The 23,314-nt window shown below is 48.3% G+C and overlaps 1 protein-coding gene across 1 annotated transcript in view; it reads left to right on the top strand.

Annotated features, from left to right (window-relative positions):
• The window catches only part of TENM4 (teneurin transmembrane protein 4), a 385,973-nt gene that overhangs the window by 301,403 nt on the left and 61,256 nt on the right, over positions 1-23,314 (top strand). Inside the window, exons 15-19 of the mRNA XM_060160128.1 lie at positions 7,437-7,556; positions 10,977-11,238; positions 13,989-14,256; positions 16,860-17,003; positions 19,662-19,911. Coding sequence (XP_060016111.1) covers positions 7,437-7,556; positions 10,977-11,238; positions 13,989-14,256; positions 16,860-17,003; positions 19,662-19,911 — 1,044 coding nt within the window. The remainder of the gene's footprint in view (positions 1-7,436; positions 7,557-10,976; positions 11,239-13,988; positions 14,257-16,859; positions 17,004-19,661; positions 19,912-23,314) is intronic.

Raw genomic sequence — 23,314 nt, 5'->3', positions numbered from 1 at the left:
CAGTGGTCCCAAGGCGGCTGCCCAACGTGGTCCATGAGGTACAGGAAGAAAATATTAGGACGTCTGTCTACATTTACTTTTTATCTTTAAAAATAAGAAAGAATGGATGTTTACTTGTACGGAACACCAGGTTTTCTCTGATTTGCTTGGTCCCAGTGTTGGTTACGTGTCTGGACGAGCGTGTGAGGTGTTCTGAGGGAGATGAGGATCTACTCCTCACAGAGCTTTACTGGTTTATAGCATGACTGTGTTGCGTGTGTGTGTGGGGGGGGGGGTGTGTATGTGTGTAAAATCTAGCTTTAACCAAACTTACATAAAAAATGGGGTCCAGGGCTTCCCTGGTGGCGCAGTGGTTGAGAGTCCACCTGCCGATGCAGGGGACACGGATGGCAAGTGCAAATACAAGCCAGCAGTCAAACGGCAGAGCTGATATTCCTATTCCTGGTCCAGAGTCTTCCTCAACTCCACTATGAAGTTAAAAACAGTAGTGATCATTCTCATCGGATCTAACAAAAAGGGAAGCAAAAGATTCAAAATTATCAAGACTAGTTGAAATATTCATTTTTTGTCCATTAAATCTTGCACCAAGCGTATATTATGTTTTCCAGTATTAGCTAATGATGATAGCATGTGTGTACAATTTATTAAAAAATATAAATACGCCCATGGAACCTTCAGAAAATGTTTACAGAAAGGGTGTGTGATCCAAAATAGTTTTCAGAGCCCTCCTCTGATGATGTTAACTCAGATTTTTTAGGCGGCTAAAACAAATTGAGATTCTGTTATTTAGGTGTGTATCTGTGTCAGATGGTAAGTAGCCTGAGAGGTGAAATGACTTTCCTGAGTTCTCATGGATAATAAAGGAAGTCCTGAATTTGAATCCTGGCTCCCCAGCCACTCTTACGAGAATGGGCAAATCCACCCCCTGCCGAGACTTTATTTTCTCACTTCTGCAAGAAGTGTGAAGTGTGAAGTGTGAAGAGAGATGATCAGGAAGGTCTCTTCTCACATGTCATGACTAGTGGGTTCCCAAGAAAACGTACACAGGTGGAAGACGGCAGGCTAGAAAAGCTGGTTGAAGAAACGGAGGCAGAGCGACCAAGATGGAAAGCTCTGAAGAAAGGGCTACAGAATGGCCCGTGTTGCCAGGCTAGAAAGAAGGTCTTGGAAGCTACTGAGTGGACAGGGTCAGGCTTTGACTGGGACCCCACTTGAATGGGGGTCGTTTGACAGGCCGTGAAGTGGGGATTCTTTGGGCCCAAGTAAGGTTCTTATAAGATGTTGGATAAAGTGTAGTTGGTGCTAGAAAGATCCCTAGTCAGTCAGATGAGTTGGCAGAAAACAGTTTAAAGGGTGGGTACGAGTCTGGCATAGAAATCTGTTTAAAGCATGTAATGCAAAGGAGTGATTTGCATAACCAATAGTGGCACACAGTAACAAATACCTTGAAGCAAAGAAAGGCTAGTTACCTTTTGCCGCCTAGATAGATCCCAAATGATTATTCCAGTTTCCTGAATACCAGCGTCATTAGCTGTCTCCATTTAATAACAAAAAATGTTCAAGCTGCAGTTTTTCTTCCTTCATCTTCCTCTATCTGCTCGTATGATACACAATGAATAACAAATCTAACTTAATTTCTGGCATTCTTTTTTTTTTTTTTTTTAAGTTTTCAAAACCTTTAAATGTACAGAAGAGGAGGCTGTAGCATCAAAGCAGTAGGGCTACAAGCAGAGGCGGGTGGATCCTTCAGGGGAAGGAACCCAGCCCTGGGATGCAACTTGTGACCAACTAGAAAACCCAGCCCCTGGAGCCCTCTGTTCCGTAGCCATATCCCTGTCAAGGTCAAGTAGCTCAGAGTTCTCTGGTATCTCTCTCATCTTCAGTTACAGAAACACATCAGTTCTTTATTCATTTCGTAAATAATTTATCAAGAGCTTACTCTGCACCACGCCTTCAAATTCCAGGGCGCACCCTTGTGTTGGCGGAGGCTTTCTTTTGCCCACTCAGAAATGAGCATCAGGGCTTCCCTGGTGGCGCAGTGGTTGAGAGTTGAGAGTCCGCCTGCCGATGCAGGGGACACGGGTTTGTGCCCTGGTCCGGGAGGATCCCACATGCCGCGGAGCGGCTAGGCCCGTGAGCCACGGCCGCTGGGTCTGCGCGTCCGGAGCCTGTGCTCCGCAACGGGAGAGGCCACAACAGTGAGAGGCCAGCGTACCGCAAAAAAAAAAACAAAAAAAGAAATGAGCATCACCCACGCTCAGTGCTGGCAGTCCAGCAGTGAGGGGGATGTGGTCCCTGTCTTCAAGGAGCTTGTGATCTGCTGGGGGAAAAAGGTTGCCCAATAGCATGACAGCGCTCAGAGTCTTTGCAGAGACAGCCCAGGGAGTGCGAGTGCTAGGGTCCCGCTCCAGGTGGGTCCTGAGGCTAAGCAGGTGGTTTTCAGGTGAAGAGGACGGGTGGAAGGTTCCATGTAAAGGGAACAACTCAGAAATAAGTATCAGCATTGTATGAGCTCCCTTAGGATTCTGAAGCCACGTGTAGTAGGGCCGCTTGTGCTGGATTGAGGAGCACGAAGTTAAAACCATCATACATTCCACTTTACATCTGTTTGAGAAAATCTTCAGCCTGCATGGACAGGTGAGAGAATGGAAATCCAGAGAGGTCAGGTGATGCTGCAAGGTCATACAGTTAGTTACCAGAGTCAGAACTGGGAACGGACCCCCTGCCCAGGGCTCTTTCACCACACCCCTCCACTCATCCCTGACGGGCGGCTGAGGTGAGTTTCTTCTTTGCTTGGTTCTGTTTCACGGTGGTTTTGTCTCTCCAACACTTTCCTCCCTTGATCCCCAACCTGGCAGGTGTCCCCAGGAAGCAGTCAGGCAGATCTCCCCTGTCACTGGCGTCAGCCAGGGCACCTCAGTCGGGCCCTGAGTATGTGGTTGGGCCAATGCCAGCATGTTTGACGCCTCGCCCCCTTGGCCTGGCATGAGTACTCCTTCCTGGCAGAGTTCACCCAGCCTAATTGCTTGTTTTGTAGCCCAGCTGCCTGACATATGCCAAACCCATGTGTTGACTCACTGGTGTCAGAGACAACTACACTCAGGCACTTCACGTTTGCTTTGGTGAGCTCTAGGCAGCAGCCGGGGACTGTAATTCGTGTACTTCTATAACCTCAGCGGCCTAACGCAGTGCTTGCCTTCGAGTAGGTGCCCCGCTTTCTAAATTAAGTGAATTTTAGTGAGTGCAGGTGAATAACACATTAGTAAGAGGAAGGACCTGGAAGTAAGGAGTCCTAGCTTTGAGTGTCAGTTCAACCCATTGAGTTCTTTGCTGTAGGACCTTGAGCAAGTCTGTTCTCTCTGAATTTCAGTTCCTTGATCATTTCTCACCTAATAAACACTTGGGGAGAATATCTCATGCTTACCTAGCCCTTGGAGATGGAAGCACATAAGATAGCTGTGTAAATGTGAATGATGTCACTGTATGACAGTCACATCATGGAGAGATACTTGGAAGGTTTAGAGCAACCTAGTGGAGCAGAGGGGTGATTAGCTGTGCCAGGAAGAGTTGGAAACAGCCTCACTGAAGTGATGACAGCTTAGATGGGACCCTAAGGATGAGTAGAAAATAACCCCATATGCCAAGACAGGGACTGAGGAAAAGCAAAACACGTCAAATATAGGACTGGTGATAAGAGGATCATATGAGCCAGCTGGGAAGCCAAGTTGGTGACAGTGATTTGCACCCTGCATTAGTGATTTCTCACCAAGGCAGTCTTCCATTATGGAATTTCACAGTCAAAGCAGCACCTGTTTCTTAGATGCACTGACCCTTAGTGTGAGGGTCAGTGTTTCAGTGGTGGACAGAAGCTGGCTCATGCCAGCTCACAGGGACTGCTTACTAAATGTTCAGGAGTTCTGCAAGCTAGTTCTTAAGCACAACTATTATTAAAAATTAAATTATATAAAATCACAGTTAAACAAATTAGATTAAAAACAAAGGTAATAATCAAAACTCATCACTTTCTAGTTATTTAGCTGTGTTTTACCATCATCTTTACTCTAGAGTTTATTTAGGTCTCTTGTTTCTCTGTGGTGGAAATACTGTTCTATACTGGTGTCCTACTAGCCATCTCTTCCCAGCTCTGGGTGCAGTGATATCTCATCGGTAGTGTGAAATCGGCCGTGGTGGAAGTCTTTACACCACAGAAATAGGCAAATGCCACAAATTAAAGCCACTTTTTTTTTGCAAGCCAATTGTTAAATATTCACCAGGGCACCACTGGTGGTTTCCATTGAATAACTGGATGAAGAAAGAAAATGTTTGGAAACCCAGCAGCCACATCTCTTCAGACCTCCCTGGACAAAAACACGTGGCAGGAGACACATTTCCAGGGCCTCCTGGAAGGGCCTCCTGGAAGTCTCCTAGAGCAGACTTCCCCACCTTCTTTGTTCCACGGAAGACTTTACGTTGAACTGGGTTTTCTTGACGACTGAAAGTCATGGTCAAATAGAAGGAGGATGGAAGTGTTTTTCTCCAGGACTTAATTCCTGAGCCAAATGCCTGTTTTGGCAGGAGGCCTCTGTGGCCCACAGGGGTACTGGGAGTCAACTTAATCTTCTCCAGGATCCAAAGCAATCCACAGGAGCCCGGGCTAAAATTACATCTGCTCCGGGTTGCCGAAGTGGAGGCGACGTGATGGCCAAATGGTGCTGATTTAATGTTTCCCAACTATCAGGAAATCCCCAAAGAGATATTAATCAGAGGAGGCTGGCCCACATGTGGAGGAGGGGCAGCAGCCAGGGCAGCCCCCCAAAGGAAACCATCCCCAGAGGGCTGGTTATCGTCCAGGCAGAATCTGAAGGCACATATGTCAGGAGGAGGCTGGAGAGTAGCCAGCACCAGACTATGAGATCTGTTAGTAATCCTCTGGAAGGACAGAGTTCCAGCAATAAGAAATTCAATTTTCCTCCATTAGAGAAAGCATCTCTCAGTACCGGCTGAATACAATTGACGGAATAAGTCTTTCCCATTAGCGGAGAGATAATTTCACGTAAATATATCGGGAGACCTTCAGAGCAGGATGGAGAGTCTTTGCTGAGCCTCACCCGCTTAACTTGTTTGCCGTGTAATTGCATTTAGACCAAGGGCCTCGGAAGAAAACCACTGACTGAATTAACATTAACCAGATTGTGTGTGGTGAGGGGAGGTGGGGTGAGGAGCTCGGTGCATTGTGGGTAGTTGTTCTTGCCTTCAGAAAGGACAAACTGACACCGGAGAGCCCAGCTGCTTACAAGCCTGGTGTTAATTGCTTTTCTCATCAAACAGAGAAAAGCTTATCACTTTCCTCTGTAGAAAGGGTAGAGATGTAGGTGCCTAATAAAGCAGAGGCTGAGTTTGAGATGTTTTTTTATGAATGCCCACAGGCCTCATCACTAGCTCTTCCCCAGGCCAGAAAAAAGCCTTCCGAACTGTGGACAACAGAGCCTTTGCGTCTTTGCCTCAGATTTGTCTTGTCCACGAGTGCTGTCTCCCCAGTGCCCTGATCCCTTAGGACATGGACACCAGTGAGCATCTTCACTTCCACCCATTGCCAGTGGTGTACAGACTGGTCTAGAGTTGGACCCCGAGTGTGAGGCCTGGACTCAAGGCCTGGCTCTGCCCCTGCCTCCCTGTGTGGCTTGGAGCAAATAACGTGACGTCTGTGGACCCAGTTTCGTCTTCTTCCACTAACTCAGTGATTTTCCAGCTGGCTTTCCTCTGGCTTCTCCAGAAACTAAGACTCTACAGAGTTGCTTTCAGAACCACCCCAAGGGGAAAGCGGGTCCCACCCCTACTTCATCTGGAGCAGATCTTGTTTTTATTGGCTTCCCACTTGGGGATCCTTATAAAATATCATCTGCTAAAAAGATTCTGTTTCTGAAATATTTGAAAAAACATCATTCTAGATGATCTCTAATTGTCCCACTTATTTACCCAACCTACTGTTTTTGCTTTTTTAAACAATCACCTCGTACTTGTTAGGCATTCCCGGGCACTCTAGAGAGAAAAAAGGAAATAGACCTTGACCCTGGCCTCAAAGAGCTGGTGATCTAGTGGAGTGGAGGAACATGTACAGTGTGGTAGGGTATCAAGGGGTTTGTGCCAGGTTTTGGAAGAGACAGTGACTAGTTCTAATTAGGGGCGTCAAGAAAGGCTTCAGGGAAGAGGCGTCATTTCAAGTTGGGTCTTCAAGGATGAGAATGTTGGGAGAGGGGTACAGGAATAATATCTGAGGCAGATGAAAGAACATTGCACAGACACAGAGGCTTTGAACAATATTTGACTGGCAAGTTTGGGAAAAGCAGATGGCTTGTTGCCTGGAATATAGAGGGAGAATAGGAGGGGGGATGTTGGGAGAGGTGCCGAGTTCTAGAAACCACTCCAAGGGGACACCAGCATCTGCCCTTCTCCTGTCTCCAATGCCAGGTGAGAGGAAGTGCCCTCTATCCTGTTCACTTTCGTGAATGCCTGCTTCCAGTGAGACCCTTAGTGACAGTAAAGATCACTGCCATTTATGGAGCTTCCTGTGCACGAGGATGAAAAAACAGAGACTCAAAGAGCTGTGACAGAGCTAGGGTTTGAACCCAAGTCACGTGACTCCACTATTTACAGTAGCCAGGTCATGGAAGCAACCTACATGCCCATCGACAGACAAATGGATAAAGAAGGTGTGGTACATATATGCAATGGAATATTAGTCATAAAAAGGAACGAAAGTGGGTCATTTGTAGAGACATGGATGCATCTAGAGACTGTTATATAGAGTGACGTAAGTCAGAAAGAGAAAAACAAATATCGTATATTAACGCATATATGTGGAACCTAGAAAAATGGTACAGATGAACCGGTTTGCAAGATGGAAATAGAGACACAGATGTAGAGAACAAACGTATGGACACCAAGGCGGGAAGGTGGTGGTGGGGGGTGGAGGTGGTGGTGGGATGAATTGGGAGATTGGGATTGACATGTATACACTGATGTGTATTCAATGGATGACTAATAAATAAATAAATAAACATTTTCTAAAAAGAAGAGCTGTGACAGAGCTAGGTTTTGACCCCAAGTCACGTGACTCCAAATTCACATGCATAACTACACTGTATAGCACCACCCCACCCCATCAGCTTTTTCTCCTTACAGCATAGTACGGTATCCATAGAAAATAACCCTCTCAGTGAGATATCTGAAAACCTTTTTCAGTAATAATTCTTTAGAGGATGCTTTGATGACTTAGATTGAGGCAATTAAAAAAAAGGTAGTGCTCATCTTGAGTGGATACCGTGAGCCCCTGGGTGCCTAGATATGTCTGAGTGACCTGCCTCAGTCTTCTGACCTGCCAACCAGGGTTCTAACGTGAAAAGTAGGTCATGTTTTTCTCTCTTTTCTAACCCCAGGCATGCATGTGTCATTCGTGGTCAAGTAATGACATCAGATGGGACCCCGCTGGTTGGTGTGAACATCAGTTTCGTCAATAACCCTCTCTTTGGATACACGATCAGCAGGCAAGATGGCAGGTAAGAGGCCTTTTGGGGACCAGGGTTGGTGAAGGCTCTGCTCTCGTGGTCTTGCCACATAGCTGCTGCTGGAATGACAACGTGCGAAAAGGATAGGACTTGGAGTCAGAGGACCTGAATCCACGTGCCCAGCCCTGCAATGCACTAGCTGTGTGACCTTGTAGCTGACTCTGGCCTAAGTCCCTTTGGCTCTAAATTAAGCAGCGTCTTCTTACTTGTTTCTCAGAGTAAGCATGCGGTACCTTATACATATTGTTCTGTTGCATGGCTTATGACATAAAATACTGTCGAGTGGACCATTCTCCGTAGGCCAGAAAGCTCCAGAAGTCTCAGCATTCCTGCTGTGTGGTTTCCATCTGCAACCACCCAGGTCTATGGAAGCCACTGAGCGATCACAGAACTCTGACCTTCAGATCCCTGTGAGAACCTTCAGTTCATCAGCCTGAATGAAGTCAAGTTTCTTTAATCACTGTAGCTCCCCCATTTGTTGGCCATGTGTTCTTAGACAAATCTCCTTACCTCTCTTGGCCTCAGCTTCTTCATCTGTTAGATGGTCCTAATACTATTTATCTTACATGGTGGTGGTAAGGATTTGATTCTATGATGAGTGGAGAAGCACCGTGCACATAGTAGGTGTTTAATAAATCTTAGTTCCCTGCCCCACTCTGATTCATTGCTGTATCTCCAGGGTCTAGCACCTAGTAAGTATACAATAAATATTAGCAATATATTAAAGTTACAACTTAAAAAGGTGATGATTACAATGCAAGCCATGAGACTGTTTTGGAGAGAAGAGGAGAGGAAGGAGGAAAGTGGAATATTTAGGCTGTCAGTGGTGACAAGTCCTCTATTTTTAATAAAATCAGGTGGTGGTGTCCATCTGGCTAAGTGTGGGCCCATAAGGTTGATTTTCACTCTGTGTTGGAAATTGTGCTCCAGCCTGATTGATTTCAGCACCTCTTTAATCCAATCTCAGATGTGAACATGTCCTGGCCGAGGTGATAATGAAGTAGGGGCTCATCTGTTTGTAGACATATGTGCCTCTTAGACGGGGCTGGCAAGCTGGGCATGGGGAGCCCTCTCTTCCCTCCTCCCCCTCCCTATGAATGGAAGAGGCTGGTGGCCAGTCCCCAGGGATCATCTGTCCAGGCCAGGCCACTGATCCCCAGAAGCACCTCAGTGCAGACTTGTGCTACAGCAGGGAGAAGTCTCCTTCCTCATGGTGCCTTTACCACCTTCCAGCTCAGGGCTGCCTGCTTTGTGGAAATAGGAGATGTGAGCATCATAGGCAACAAGTATCCTGACTACATTATTACCTGCTGTGAAACAGTCATCAAAAAGGAGCCATGGGGACCACTCTTTTTTCTTTGCCATAAAATTTGCCCATCGTTCATGTGAGATGGCGAGTAGTCCGTCCTCTGCCCACTGTGCTCGGTTAGGGTGAGTCCATAAAACACACCAGAGTCCAGTAAACTTGGTGGCCCTTGGGGAATGCCCAATTAGCACCTCCAGGCTTTGATTCGTCCTGTTGTGCTGCCCTTGCAATCTCTACTACCTCATGAGAGGATGGGCATCCGGGGCGGTAAGTATCAGCCATGTTTCCTGCACCGGCCAGTTTAATTACACCCGAGCAGCCAGAGCTGCTACAGCCTAAAGCTTGCGTTTCAGAACAGTTCTTACCAATGCATCAGGGGGCTTACGTTTTCTTCCCATCTTAGACACTGCATAATGTATGGGAGAGTCATTACTTATTCTCTAATAAGTGTCTGAAGAGCCCTGTTTGTTATATGTGAATGGGTAGCATCTTGCCCATTTCCCTCCCCCTTGTCCCTGACTCACCTTCTTTCTTATTTCTCATACCCGAGGAGAAACTGTAAGGCTAGAGATATCGCCTGGAGATAACAGTGTATGCAGGTCCAGGGACCAGGTCTAATTCATCTTTGTATTCCTCACTTTCCCGGCAGGCACCATGACACTTGCCTTTGTCCAGATCTCCCACCCCGGCCCCATGCTGAAATACCAGACCTCAAGTCTTAACAAGAGCTCACAGACAGAAAACAGCTCACAGACAGAAAAAAAGTCTACTAACAGTCAGAACTAACCAAAGATGGGACAGTCCCCCTGCGGACATAGCAAGCTCCTCGTCGCTGGAAATGTGCAAACAGGACCCAAATAGCCCCTTGATAGTGGTTCTGTAGAAGGAACTAAAGCATCAGATTCAGAGAGGGGACTAGGTCAGATGACCTAGTGGTTCAACTGTTACTTGATTTTAAACTTTCTGTTTTGATGGGGTGGGGGAAGGACACAAAACTCTGGTCTGAATTAATCTTGTTGCACATCGAACATGGGGTCTTAAGTAGCAACCACACACTCTAGTTGGGAAAGCAGACCCAGCCTGCAGGACTAGTGACATAGCTGGGCTTACACCTGGGCCTCCTTTCCCATCTTCTATAATGTGAGCTCATCTGGCCTCTGACCACCTAGCTGCTGAACCCTCAGATCAGATGCTCAGTGTCAGAAACATGGAGTGTACAAGTGGGAACTCAGTTTCCTTGGATTTTCAAAAAAAAAAAGGTCCATGCTAAGGCTTGGATGGGCAAGTGCCTGGCCAGGTTTGTCTGCAGGTGATGGGAGTTAAGATGCCAGAACCAAAAACAGAGCTGCCAGCAAGTTTCTGGCCATCCCCAAAGGGCAATGAGCAAAGGCTGGGTGACCAGCTCTCAGGGACACAGCCACGGAGATCTCATCTCAACTGGGAGGTTGGGACTCAGTCTTCTGGTTCCTCTTTCACTTCTAAGTTACGGTGATTCTAATTGTGCCCGTCTCTAAACTACCTTGCTATTTTGTTAACTCCAAAGGCCTGGTTGAGTATCATAATCAGAGATACAATTGCTGTAGAGTCATAGAATCTTAATGACTTTAGAATAATTTATTTGAACCTTTGCCTTTTACAGATGAGAAACTTGAGAATCAGACGGGCTAAAGGACTTACCCAAGGTCACACAATAGCCCACGGCAGAGCCAGGACTAGGCTTAGAGCTCTAACACCAGGGCAGGGTTTGTTCTGCTTTATTCTGATGAATTTTCACTGGGCTTCAGCTCTAAGACTCCCTAAGTACCAGGGGCACCCGAGCAGAGGCTCATCAGCGGTCCTGTGTCCTAGCAAAGGGCTCCCCAAAGCAGGTTGTTATTTGGTTTTGGCAAGTTCTCTACGGTGAATCACTTTCAAAAACATAATGCTTTCTGGAACCTCTGTCACTGTTTGTGACCGCGGTCAAGTCTTTCAGGTTGTTTTTTTTTAGTCTTTCAGGTTTTAGAGTCTCCCTCAACGAGTGCTCAGATCCTTCGGTGTAATTTTTCTCCTTTCTCTGCCCCTCCCTCCTCCCTCTGCTCTCCTTCTCACCCTCCCCTCCCAAACAGCTTTGACTTGGTCACAAATGGCGGCATCTCCATCATCCTGCGGTTCGAGCGGGCCCCCTTCATCACACAGGAGCACACCCTCTGGCTGCCTTGGGATCGCTTCTTTGTCATGGAAACCATCATCTTGCGGCAGGAGGAGAATGAGATTCCCAGCTGTGACCTGAGCAACTTTGCCCGCCCCAACCCTGTCCTGTCTCCTTCCCCACTGACGTCCTTCGCCAGCTCCTGTGCAGAGAAAGGCCCCATCGTTCCGGAAATTCAGGTATACCCAGCTTTCTTAACTGCATTTCTCCATGCCTTTATTTCATTCGGGAGGTGGAGGAGGATCTCAGAGACAGGGGAAAGAGACAGCCCATCAGCCCACCATCCAGACCCCAGCCGGCGTGCTGTGAGGCTATGATGGCCACCCCCTTACACACTTAATACACGTGAGCCCTGTGAAGTGCCTGGCACCCTCCAGCATATAATAAATCCCCACCCCCTCTCCACTCCGCCACCCAGTTCACTTCCACGTCTCCTTTCCCCAACCTCCAGTGTCTCCCCCGCCCCTCCTTATTTCTGTTAAAAATAGCGATGATAGGGGCTTCCCTGGTGGCGCAGTGGTTGAGAGTCCGCCTGCCGATGCAGGGGACGCGGGTTCGTGCCCTGATCCGGGAAGATCCCACATGCCACGGAGTGGCTGGGCCCGTGAGCCATGACCGCTGAGCCTGCACTTCCGGAGCTTGTGCTCCGCAACGGGAGAGGCCACAACAATGAGAGGCCCGCGTACCGCAAAAAAAAAAAGAAAAATAGCAATGGTAGTTTCCACCAAGAGGAGTGAGGCAGAGGGTCCCAAATGTTTGCGTCGTACTAAAGATTAAATGAGGAAATGTGTATGAGATACTTGGCACGATATCTGGCACCTACTAAGTGCTCGGTGAATTTTAAACATTATTACTATTAAGATTATTTTACACACACTGCCTTCATGCCAATTAACGAGTGCTTTGGCTCAAATCGATACACGCAAGTGCTTTACTTCGTTATCATTAAAAGGAAGTAATTTGGAAAAATGCATTTTCATCTGATAGAAACCAAGATGGATTCTTTGCCTAACAAAGCTGTGTGGACTTGAATTTCTTCTGCCATCCCAGCCCAATTTCTAATGGCAGAAACGAAGCCTGGGGAGGAGGAGGGATGGCAGTGCAGAAACTGGGGGAGAAGCCCCAGCCGTCCCGCCGGCCTCATGAGAGCTCTGACGACGTGCAGGCTCATAAATCATCTCCGGTGCTGGCGGAGCGGGGTGTTTAGACATGTTTGTGTGTGTATTTCTTGCTGGGCTAAGCGGGCACATCTCTGCGCTGCACCCTGTTGAGTGGCTTCGGACGCCGGCCCTCAAGAAGGAAACACAAGCATTTCGGAATTCTCATTGCACCCACAGGTTGAAACCTCACTCCTTTGCAGACATTCAGCGCTTGTCTCCTGTCTCCACCACCAGGCTGACCTTTCTTACGGAATGGTTGTCAGCGGAGACGGAGCTTGCTGGGGAGGGGAGAGTTGTTTCTCAGCACTGGTTTAGCTCCAGCGAGACGTCTCCCCAGGAGCAGGGACTTGGAAACAAATGAGGTGAAAGGTCCCCCTCTCTTTACGGTGCTCCCTGGGCTGGGTGTCTACGAGCCCAGCTGGGTCACAGACCTTGCTTATTATTAGATTCATGAAATACATGAAAACAAACTCTTGGGTTTTCCCAGTCCTGTCATTGGCTAGCCTTTGCAAGTACAGGGAGATGTACATTTTGAAGGGTATGTTAAGGAGAGTAAATACTTATGAGAGCATCTGATGGCACTCAAGCCCAGCTTTGCCTAGAGCTTGTGAGCTGAAATTTAGGAAGATTGCTTTGGTGTAGGCCCAATCCCGAAAAATGTCGTGTGTACAGGAGAATGGGTTGGGGTGGGAGTTCACACCCATCTGTGACATGGACTGAAAGGAAGAGGCTTTCTTTGTGAAGGCCCAGTTCCCCTGTGACCACGAGGGTAAAATAATCATTGTCCTTTTAATGGATACGTTAGCCTCAATTGATTTAACGTCCCCTTCTTGAAACAGAGCCCAGAGCATCAAGCCAATGAAAGTTCTCCACTTTTGCCATGTGCCCAGGCATCTTGGCATTAACTTCAGCTTCCCATCTTGGAGCTGAGCCCATTGCACCAGTAGATAAAACACTGCCTTTCCCACCACTCTGCCCCTCTGGCACAGCCTTGGAGCACGCAGACTCCGTGCAGCCCATCTGTCTCTTTCTACTGATGAGCTGCGGACCTTAGCTGCAGGTCCTTGGCAGTCTGTGTTCCCAACCCTGCATAATGGTTCGGTCCACATCTCTAGCCTCTGTGTACCTTCCTGAAGAGGAAAGCCACTTGTAGCAGATCTTCCTTTAGGAAAGTTTTGAGAGAGAAGCAGGCCTTCTCGCTGAGCCACCTGTACACATCGGTCGGAGGGAACTTCCCAGGGCCCCCTGCTTCCAGCACCAGCAGCACCGTCGTCATTAGTAACATTTACTGAGTGTCCGTTATGTGCTGGGCACTTTATGTATGTGACCTTACCCAGTCGTCAGACTAATCCAGTGAGGAAACAGAGATTCAGAGGTTCCATGAGTTTTCTGGGATGACACAGCTAGTGAATGAAAGGTGACAGTATGATAAATACTTTACACGTGTTATCCTCTCATTAATGCGACGAGATGACCATCGCCATCCCTGCTGAAAGGAGGAAGCTGAGGCTTATGGAGCAGGGATGTCCCGAGTAAGAGCTGCCCCGGAAAGCAGGCCTTCTGACTCTCCTTTTCCTCCCACACCCCTCCCTCCCTTCTCCTCCTTCCCTGCCCTACCCTTCACACTCCGCTTCCTCCTCCCCCTTTCTCTCCTCCTCCTCCTCTGCATCCTCCTCTGCCTCTTGAACACCCAGAGTGTGTGGGGCTCTGGCCACCTTCCCTCCACCAGTGATTCTGTGACCGTCACCTGCTGTGATCTGTCTCTCTAGGCTTTGCAGGAGGAAATCGCCATCTCTGGCTGCAAGATGAGGCTGAGCTACCTGAGCAGCCGTACCCCCGGCTACAAATCTGTCCTGAGGATCAGCCTGACCCACAGCACCATCCCCTTCAACCTCATGAAGGTCCACCTCATGGTGGCGGTTGAGGGCCGCCTCTTCAGGAAGTGGTTCGCTGCAGCCCCGGACTTGTCCTATTACTTCATCTGGGACAAGACAGACGTCTACAACCAGAAGGTGTTTGGGCTCTCGGAAGCCTTCGGTAAGCCTCCCAGTCGCAGGCCTCAGTGTCGTCCTCGGAGAGACAGTAAGATTTGGGGGCACGGGGCTCTTTTTCCACCTCCCTTGTTTTTTGTTCCTCCCTTTCTCTTCTCAGAAATACCTAAGGTCTAGTTGGACCTTTCAGTGACCATCCATGACCTAAAAGAAAGGACTCAAAGACCTGCATGTGGAAAACTTGACAGTTAAAAAAGAGGGTTACAAAACCAAAAAGGCCCTTGAAGAGCACTGTGGTGTTATGTGATGGGCTGAAAGAGGCTCGTGCCACAGAGACAGAGCCACGTGGACATTGCCCCAACCCTGCCCCCACCCCCAGCCGTTGGGCCTGAACTTACCCATTAAAAATATGGGAGTCTGGGGCTTCCCTGGTGGCGCAGTGGTTGAGAGTCCGTCTGCCGATGCAGGGGACACGGGTTCGTGCCCCAGTCCAGGAAGATCCCACGTGCCGCGAAGCGGCTGCGCCCGTGAGCCATGGCCGCTGAGCCTGCGCGTCCGGAGCCTGTGCTTCGCAACGGGAGAGGCCACAGCACTGAGAGGCCCGCGTACCGCCAAAAAAAAAAAAAAAAAAAAAAAAGGGAGTCTGGAGCTTCTGGGTTTCTTCGGTCTTACTGAGGTGCAGGAGCTAAGATTCTTCCCTCATCAGAAAGGCTTTTTGGCCTCTTCACCTCCTTTCCAATCAGAGAGTCCCTTTGTTGATGTTATTGCTGTTTTTCTCTAAGATGAAGCAGAAGGTGACGACAGCCTCACCTGGAGTCCCAACCCCACTCGGACCTTGGTCTTCCAGGGCTGGCTGTGCTCATCTCAGCTTCCGGGTGAGAGCAAGGCTCCACGAAGGGTTCAGAGCCGGATTGTTAGCAGTCCTGACCCCTGCAGGGCTAATCCTCCAAGCACTTAGAGTAACAGCCCAGGAAATCCCTCTCAACTTGAAGCTCACTCCAGTTTCATTCCCTTTCTAGACTTGGCAAAGGCAGAGTGAGGAAGCAGATGAGAAGTAATGAAGAGAGAAAGAGGGAGGGAGGGAGGGAGGCAGGCAATAAGGGAGTGTCTGTTGAGCATCTGCTCTGGGTGATGTGCTCCCTGTACAGTGGTATCTCGGTTAATCTTTACAACCACCCTGTGAGTCAGAAATTGTCCTCATATTCTGCATGAGGAAGCTGAGGACCAGAGAGGTGAGGTGACTTCCCAAGGCCACACAAGGAAGGAGCTGAGCTGGATTTACCCACGATCTCCCCTGTAGGTTTGCATCCTGCCCTACCCCACAGGGTACACTGGGAGCAAAGATGCCATCCGTCACTGTTTACGATCCCTTCTGTAAACCAAACTACTTCTATGGTCTCTTCAAACTCCATGAAGTCTTACTACCTCTTTAGATGAAATGAGCACATTTAAGTGCCCACCAGCCAGTTAAGGTCTCTCTGCACAGAGACGTCAAGGGCTGAGGTTTGCTTTCCTGAGATGACAGGGGACCAGTAGGAGGCAGAGTGTCTGCTTAAGGGACTCAAGGTCATAGGGAAGAGGTCACAGGGACATCTTCCAATGCATTCGCTCCTGCCATAGCGGGCCAGCAATCTCTCAGGGCACCTAAAGGAAACTTTAAGGGGCTGCCCAATTGTTAATTCCTGTCTTGATCATGTGATAGAGCATTGCCCAGTGGAAAATAGCATCTACACAGAAAGATACTTGGAAGAAACGGCATTCCTGTCTCTGCCAGTTCCTTTCCGTAGGGCAGTTACTGGGATTTTCACAAACCCAGCCTCAGGGAGCCTGCCATGGTTAGCCTGCCTCCCAGTGCCCCAGGAGGCCTGGATTTATGAAACAAAAGCAAAACCAGGGATTTTCAAGTTTTGAGCAACTTCTAGTTTTCAAAGTTCCCTAACTGAGCTCCTTTTCCATGTATTCATTATAAATGATTTTTAATTTTTTTCTTTATTAAAGTATTATCATGTTCATTAATAAAATGTGGTAAGTGGACCAAAAAATAGAAATAAAGTCAAACATATTTCTATAAAAAAATACAACTACCTGTTAACATTAAACTTTATTTTCTTTTTTCATGTATAGTTTTTTTTAACAGAGATTTAATACCGTATATAACCAGTCCTTTCAACTCAGCATTACCCCGTAAGCACATTTCCATGTCACCCTGTGATCTTCATAACCGTAATTTCCAGTGGCTGCATAATATTCCTCAGGTGGATACACTTGGTTTGCTCAACCTCTCACCCCCTTTGGACCTTTAGATTACCTCCAACTTTCCACTATTATAAATAATGCTGCAGTGAAGGCTTTAGTGCCTAAAGTATTTTCCATACTAAAGATTATTTCCCTGGAATCGATTCACCTGGGTCCTTCATAAAGTATTTAGAACATTCGTTTAATGTTTCCTGATGATGTACGATTGCTCTCCAAAAAGGATGCTCAGGCCCAGCCTCCCAGTGTTAGTATTGCCCATAGGTCTGGCTGCCACTTAGGAATTTGATCCTTCTTCCTTTCCTACCAAAGACAAGCAGGGGCCTTGCATGCAGATCGAAAGCCAAAGAAGAGGCTTTGCTCACCGGTGCGTTTTGTGCCTTTTGTCTTCTACAGTTTCTGTGGGTTATGAGTATGAATCCTGCCCAGATCTGATCCTGTGGGAAAAAAGAACAACAGTGCTACAGGGCTATGAAATCGATGCTTCCAAGCTGGGAGGATGGAGCCTGGACAAACATCATGCCCTCAACATCCAAAGTGGTGAGTGGATTAGTACCATTTCAGGAACCAGGCCACGGTGTGACCCTTTTCTCTCATATGCTTTGTTCCCTGCGAGGCAAAAAAACACACACTTCAAATTACGGAGTCTTATATGTGATCAGTCGGTCAGAAGCGTTAATACAGGTAATTCCTTGGCTACCTTGTCACTGCTAGGCAGCAGGGATGCAGAAGTGAAGGGCTTCAAGGGTTTACACTCTGGGTGAGACAAACACTTCCCAGGCAGTTTCCACACTGTGCCAGGGACAGTGCCGTCACAGAGGGGAGCCGGGGACACTCTGGGGGCTGTAGAAGAGGAACACCTGACTCAGCTTCTTGGTTCAGCAGGGTGTCTCTTGGGAGAGAACTTCTGAGCTGAGTCTCAAAGGGTCTATAGGATTAGCCCTGTATGTCAAGGAGGGAGAACTTTGTAGGCAGAGAGCACAGCATGTGCCAAAGCACTGAAGCTTGAAAGAAGAGTAATTGGAGAGAAGGTTCATTGTGGTTTGAGCAAAGGGTGAAATGAAGGGAAGAGCAAAAGCCAGAGCCAGGGCCTTGAGCAGCTGGAGTGCCAGGTAAGAAGATTAGAACTTTCAACTCTGTCCAGAGGCAGATCTCAAGCCTCTGAAAGGTTTAAAGCATGCAAGTGACACAGTCGGATCTGTAGTTTAGATAGCCCTCTCTGACTGTGTCCCAGGATGGGACAGGTAAACACGGTAATGATGTCAGATCTCTCCTGCCTAATCTGTAAATGCAAGAATGCTTATCAAAGCCACTGCTTTGATGGTTGGGGGGTGTGGGAGTTGAAAAACTAATTCTAAAGTTTATAATAAAATAAAGATTTGTAAATAGATAAGGCAGTCTTTAAAATAAGAACAAAAAAAAGAGGCACTTGCCAGATGTTAAGATATCTTAGGAAAACTGCAACACGTAAAACTGTGTGGTGCTGTCACAGGAACAGAGAAATAGATTCCATGGGATAGAACAAGGCATCCAGAAACTGACCTGTGAGTAGTAATTAGGACTACGTTTGGCCATAAGTGTCAGAAAAGCTAAAATAACAGAATTGCAAACAAGGTAAAAGTTTGTTTCTCACTCACCTGAAAGTCTGGAGGTAGGTGATCCGAGGCTGGTTTAGACCTCTGCAGGCCTCCATCCCCAAGGTCATGGTCCAAGGTGACTGCTTCAGCTCCAGCCTTCACATCTACTTTCCAGCCAGCAGGAGGGAGGAAACGGACTGAGAGCAAGCCCCTTCCATTGTAGCGACACCTCCCAGCAGCTGCCCACACCACTTCCACAACTTTAACCAGTTACCTGCCAAGTGTAGCTGCAGAGGGAGCTGGGGATTGTAGTCAGTTCCAGACAGTCACACGTCCAGCTAAACAGCACAGTTCTATAACTACAGAAGGAGGACAGGGTGGATAGGGTACAAGTTCCTGCCACGCACCATGTATACATGATATGTGGTAGAGGGAGCATCACACGTCAACGGAGGATGGATAGGTGTTTTAGAAATTGGTATTGGGGGAAACGGGCTCCATGTGTGGAGGAAAAAATTCAGTTCACACTGTACACAAAATAAATTTAAAAGTTTGATTAAAGAGCTAAATTTGAAAGATCTTTAAAGTTAATAGAAGAAAATACAGGAGAATGTATTTATGATCTCAGGGAAGGATTCCCTAAAACCCTAAAAAAAAGCACGAACATTAGAATTGAAAAATGGTTGATTAGACTATGTAAAAATGAAAGACGTCTGTTCAATAAAGGGCAAAGCTAACAGATGACAGCCTGGGAGAAGATTCTTGTGACCATAAAAACCACAACTCACTCAAAGCTTCAGTATGGAAGGGGTGAGGCCAGAGGCAGAGAGTCCAGTTAGGAGGCTGTAGCAACAGTACAGGAGTTAAAGGATGAGCTGGGCCTGAGAAGAGACAGTATGGATATGGGATGCAGCTTGCACGCCACTGAGGTCAATCCCTTCATTTTGCTGGTGGGGAGACTGAGGCCCAAGGGCAGTTAAAGCACTGAAGAGACCCATGCAAGATCTGGGATCAGCCCATTAGTATCAAAATCAGATAAAAACCCGTCTCTTGACTCCACCTCAGTGAGAAGAGTCTGGAAGTTTCACTTGTGTATTTCTGTGAACATTTACTGGTATCTACTCTGTGTCAGGTCTGTGCTAGGCCATGGGAATACAGAAGGGAAAAGACATTGTCTCTGCACATGAAATGGTCTCACTCTAAAGAGAGAAAACAGATAAGTGCAATAAAGAATTCTGTGCCGTGATGGAGACGTAGACTAGGCACGTGAGGTGTGTTCAGTCTATTTGAGAGGCAGCGGGGCTGAATGATTCAGAGCCTGGAAGCGCTCAGAAGCGCTTCTGCTGTCATCTGTGTGATGTCAGGTCTCCCCTGTTAATACAGGGAGCATAATGGCACCTGTCTTACACACTTGTCATGGGAATTCAATCAGCAAAGCCGTGTGGCCTGTCCAGGATGGCCTGGGTTTCGTTATGGGGCGAGGCAGCCTTGGGAGATGAGTCTGGAAATGGTAGGCAGGGATCTGGCATGCCTTGCTTTTGCAAGGCGACCCTGTGGCCGGCCACAGGGGAGAGCCGTCTCCTGCTCCATCAGTGATTCTGTTCTTCTGTCCTTGTCCCAGGCATCTTGCACAAAGGGAATGGGGAGAACCAGTTTGTGTCTCAGCAGCCTCCTGTCATCGGGAGCATCATGGGCAACGGGCGCCGGAGAAGCATCTCCTGCCCCAGCTGCAACGGCCTTGCCGACGGCAACAAGCTCCTGGCCCCTGTGGCCCTCACGTGCGGCTCCGACGGGAGCCTCTACGTGGGAGATTTCAACTACATCCGAAGGATCTTCCCCTCCGGGAACGTCACCAACATCCTGGAGTTGAGGTATGTAAGGTGAGGCCTTCCTCACAGTTGCTAATAGGTCCCTTTGCAATCCTGTGGGTCCACCTGGCGTGACCCACCAGCCCGAGAAGGGGGCAGGACAGAGCCTCACCTGTCACTCCCCAGAGGCCAAACTGTGAGCTGGGGGCTCTGGGGAAGCAGGCGCTGCTTTGCACGGGGCACTGCAATGAAGACAGACTGCCCTTGGGACAGGGAGATATCTTGGCATCCAGATGCTGTAGAAGGCTGCCGGCAACTGAGAAGCCCTTGGAAGCCCTTGAATCTTTCTTCTGTTTCCTGGCACCAAACTGATCAGAATTCATCACATGAGTCTTTTTATAAGGACAAGGGATGGCGTCACGGACTAGGCCCTGGTGCCAGTGTTGGCAAGCCTGGCCCTGTTACTTAACCACGTCGGAGTTACGAGAAGTTCCCTGCAGCTGCCCCACACTGAGATAAGACCCACGGGCTGCTCCTAAGACGCAGAGGCGCAGCAGAGCCAGCTGTCAGCCTCTGCTTGTCCCCATTCTGACCATGAGGGATGGAGCACAGCCACACTCACAGCTCGGGGAAGGGCCTCATATGTTGGATGTCTCTGTGCCTCCTTAAACCAGATCTTTTCAGAACCAGACCAGTCACAGGGTGGGTTCCAGGGTTATAGAGAAGCTGTGGTTAGAGATGGGGGAGCCCGACTCTCCCTTTCAGGAGAAATTGTACCAAGTTCCTCACAACTGTTTAGGGATTGGGATCTGCCCATTTCCTGGGCTGGGGTCCATGTGAGCAGGACGGGCCCTTGAGCTGGAAAGCAGCCAGGGGAAAAGGAAACTCTCTTTTTGCAGGGCCTCTTCTATTTGCCTAGTATAACAGTTCTGCAAGATATGTATTACTATTGCCCTGACAAATAAGATAAAGGAGACTCAGGGAATTTAAGGAATCTGCCCAAGGCCCAGCTTGGCAGGCCCAACCCAGAAGGCCATCACGCAGTCTGCCTCGCCCGAGAATCGTCACATGGCCCGGTGAGGACCACCGTGGCTGAACGCCATGCTTAGTTATTCCCAGGAGGTAGGTGCCCGCTGAGAGTCTCACCTTGCAGCGCACGCGAGAGAGGAGGGGAAGGCTCGCTGGCTGACCACAGCTGTCACGGCCCTCGAGATGAGGGTGCTGGTACTCACCGACCCACACAGGCACAAAGGAAGGAGAAGGTCTTTGGCCACGAGAAAATCAGAAGCTCACGTTCTGTAGACTCACGGGAAATCAGGTGTCAGGCTGAATGAGAAGCAGCCACTGATGGGATATTATCTGCCTTTTCTTCTCTCTTTTATGAGTTTGACCAGTGTAGACATCTGCCAGAGAAGAGGGAACTCTTGAGTGTATTTGCTTTAGTCAGCTGCTCATAGTATCTCTCTCTTTCCCGTGCCATGATGGAAAGAGCCGTGGGCTACGGCGTCAGCCCACCTTGGCAGAGAAACTAGAACTGGACCACTTACCCTCTCTGGGCCTCCATTTTCACATCTTTTAAATAAGCGACCCCCATTTTCCCTGTCTCCCTGCCACAGCTGTGGGGAGATTGTGAAAGACGGTAAGTGGGTAAGGAAGGGAGGAGTAAATTAAATTTGGAAAGAAAAACAAATTTGTCGACATACTATCATCTTGGTATATTTTCTTCCAGTCTTTTTTCCCAGGCCTGTTTCTCTGTGTCACCCTCTCCCTTCTAATTAGAGTGTATCTCCAATTCTGTATTCTATTCCGAGGAGAATTGTGGTGGGCTACGCAGCTCTCCATTGGGCAGTGTGCACACAGAGATGCAGCTTTTTTTTTTTTTTTTTTTTTGTCGTACTGCTGTGGCCTCTCCCGCTACGGAGCACAGGCTCCGGACGCGCAGGCCCAGCGGCCATGGCTCGCGGGCCCAGCCGCTCCGCGGCATGTGGGATCTTCCCGGACCGGGGCACGAACCCGTGTCCCTTGCATCGGCAGGCGGACTCTCAACCACTGCGCCACCAGGGAAGCCCAGAGATGCAGCTTCGAGTGTGTGTATCTCTGGGAGTGCTTCTCTGTACAGGGGAGGGGATCGACTCTTCCAGCCTGTGTCTTACCCTGGTGAAAGCAGCTTGGGTCAACCTCATCCTCTTCCCGTAAGTCAGCAGTGTTGACGCAGGTGAAACCATGCCTCTTCTGTGATACGTAGCTGCTGATAAGTGAGCTCACTGACAAGTAATAGCCAATATGAAATATATCAGAGTCGGAGCTGCTAAGTCTTTATTTATTACAGTATCGTACAGGACCATTGCTGTCACGTTTTCAGGCTGCTAATAGTGCTTCTAACCGTGCTGCTAACACTTCATTCTTTCTTCTATTCCCTGCTCTCCTGTCTTCTGTCAGAAATAAAGATTTCAGACATAGGTAAGCCAACCACTGGAGAATTTCCTGTCTCTCCCCTGCCTTGTTGCATGCTGTATGGTAAGCCGCACCTGTCAATTTGAGATCGCTCAATGGCAAACGAATCCTGTGTGATTGGATCGGGTTGGGGGTAAATCAGCTACAGTGAGAGAAAGTCATTAATAATGGTGGGGGTGGGTTGGGAGAGCCTGAACTCCTTTCATCTCTACCAAAGTGCAGCACTTACTCTGGTCGTTTGTGGACATGACAGACCGAGTAATAGGGGGAAATTTTAACCTTGGCATAGTAATTTGAACACCCCGGTCTGCTTATCCTCAGAATGAATGATGACGTTATCCTGACTGTGTTGAGTGACTTGGAGGGTCACAGTGGGAAGTCCTGAGAATGTCTCATTCAGGCAAAGATCCTGGAAGACAGGCTTCAGATTTATATTTCTGTGGGCATTCCAGGTGCCTTGGCTTTGGAGGCTGGGTTGCTAGGGGACCTCTCCAGAAGGTCTGCCAGCAAGGAGAGAATGGGGGAATTTCCAGACCATACAGACCACCCAAAGGGAGCAACCCCCAAACAGGAACTTTGTCACAGAGTAGATGTGTCGTGTAGGCTCACAGTGACCCTGCGGCAGGCAGAAGTGGTCCTCGTCAGACACACCGGGAGGAATGTCTGCCTGTCAGCATCCCCTGTCATTGTGACGCTCGTCTGACTCCTGAGTAGTGGTCACCTCAGAGTCCCCAAGCCTCACACACATCTGGGTGACTTGAAAGTAGCCATGGCAGATGGGGATGTGGCTCACACTGCTGCCTAGGTGACTCTCAGTTATTCATGTGTGGCTCAGATCAGAGTGGCACATGGGATGGTGCTTACTTGGGATAAGGATGGTAGAAAGAGTCAGGCAGACCCAGAAATACAATAATGTTTATGTCCATGTCTATATAGTTATTAATGTAATTAATAACTATATAGATATAATTAGATATAGTATTAATGTAACAATCATATATAGTCTTTTAAG

The sequence above is a fragment of the Lagenorhynchus albirostris genome, chromosome 9, assembly GCF_949774975.1.
Source record: "Lagenorhynchus albirostris chromosome 9, mLagAlb1.1, whole genome shotgun sequence".
NCBI lineage: Eukaryota > Metazoa > Chordata > Mammalia > Artiodactyla > Delphinidae > Lagenorhynchus > Lagenorhynchus albirostris.
Note: the sequence above shows the minus strand (reverse complement) of the source record. Positions and strands in the feature narration are given on the sequence as shown.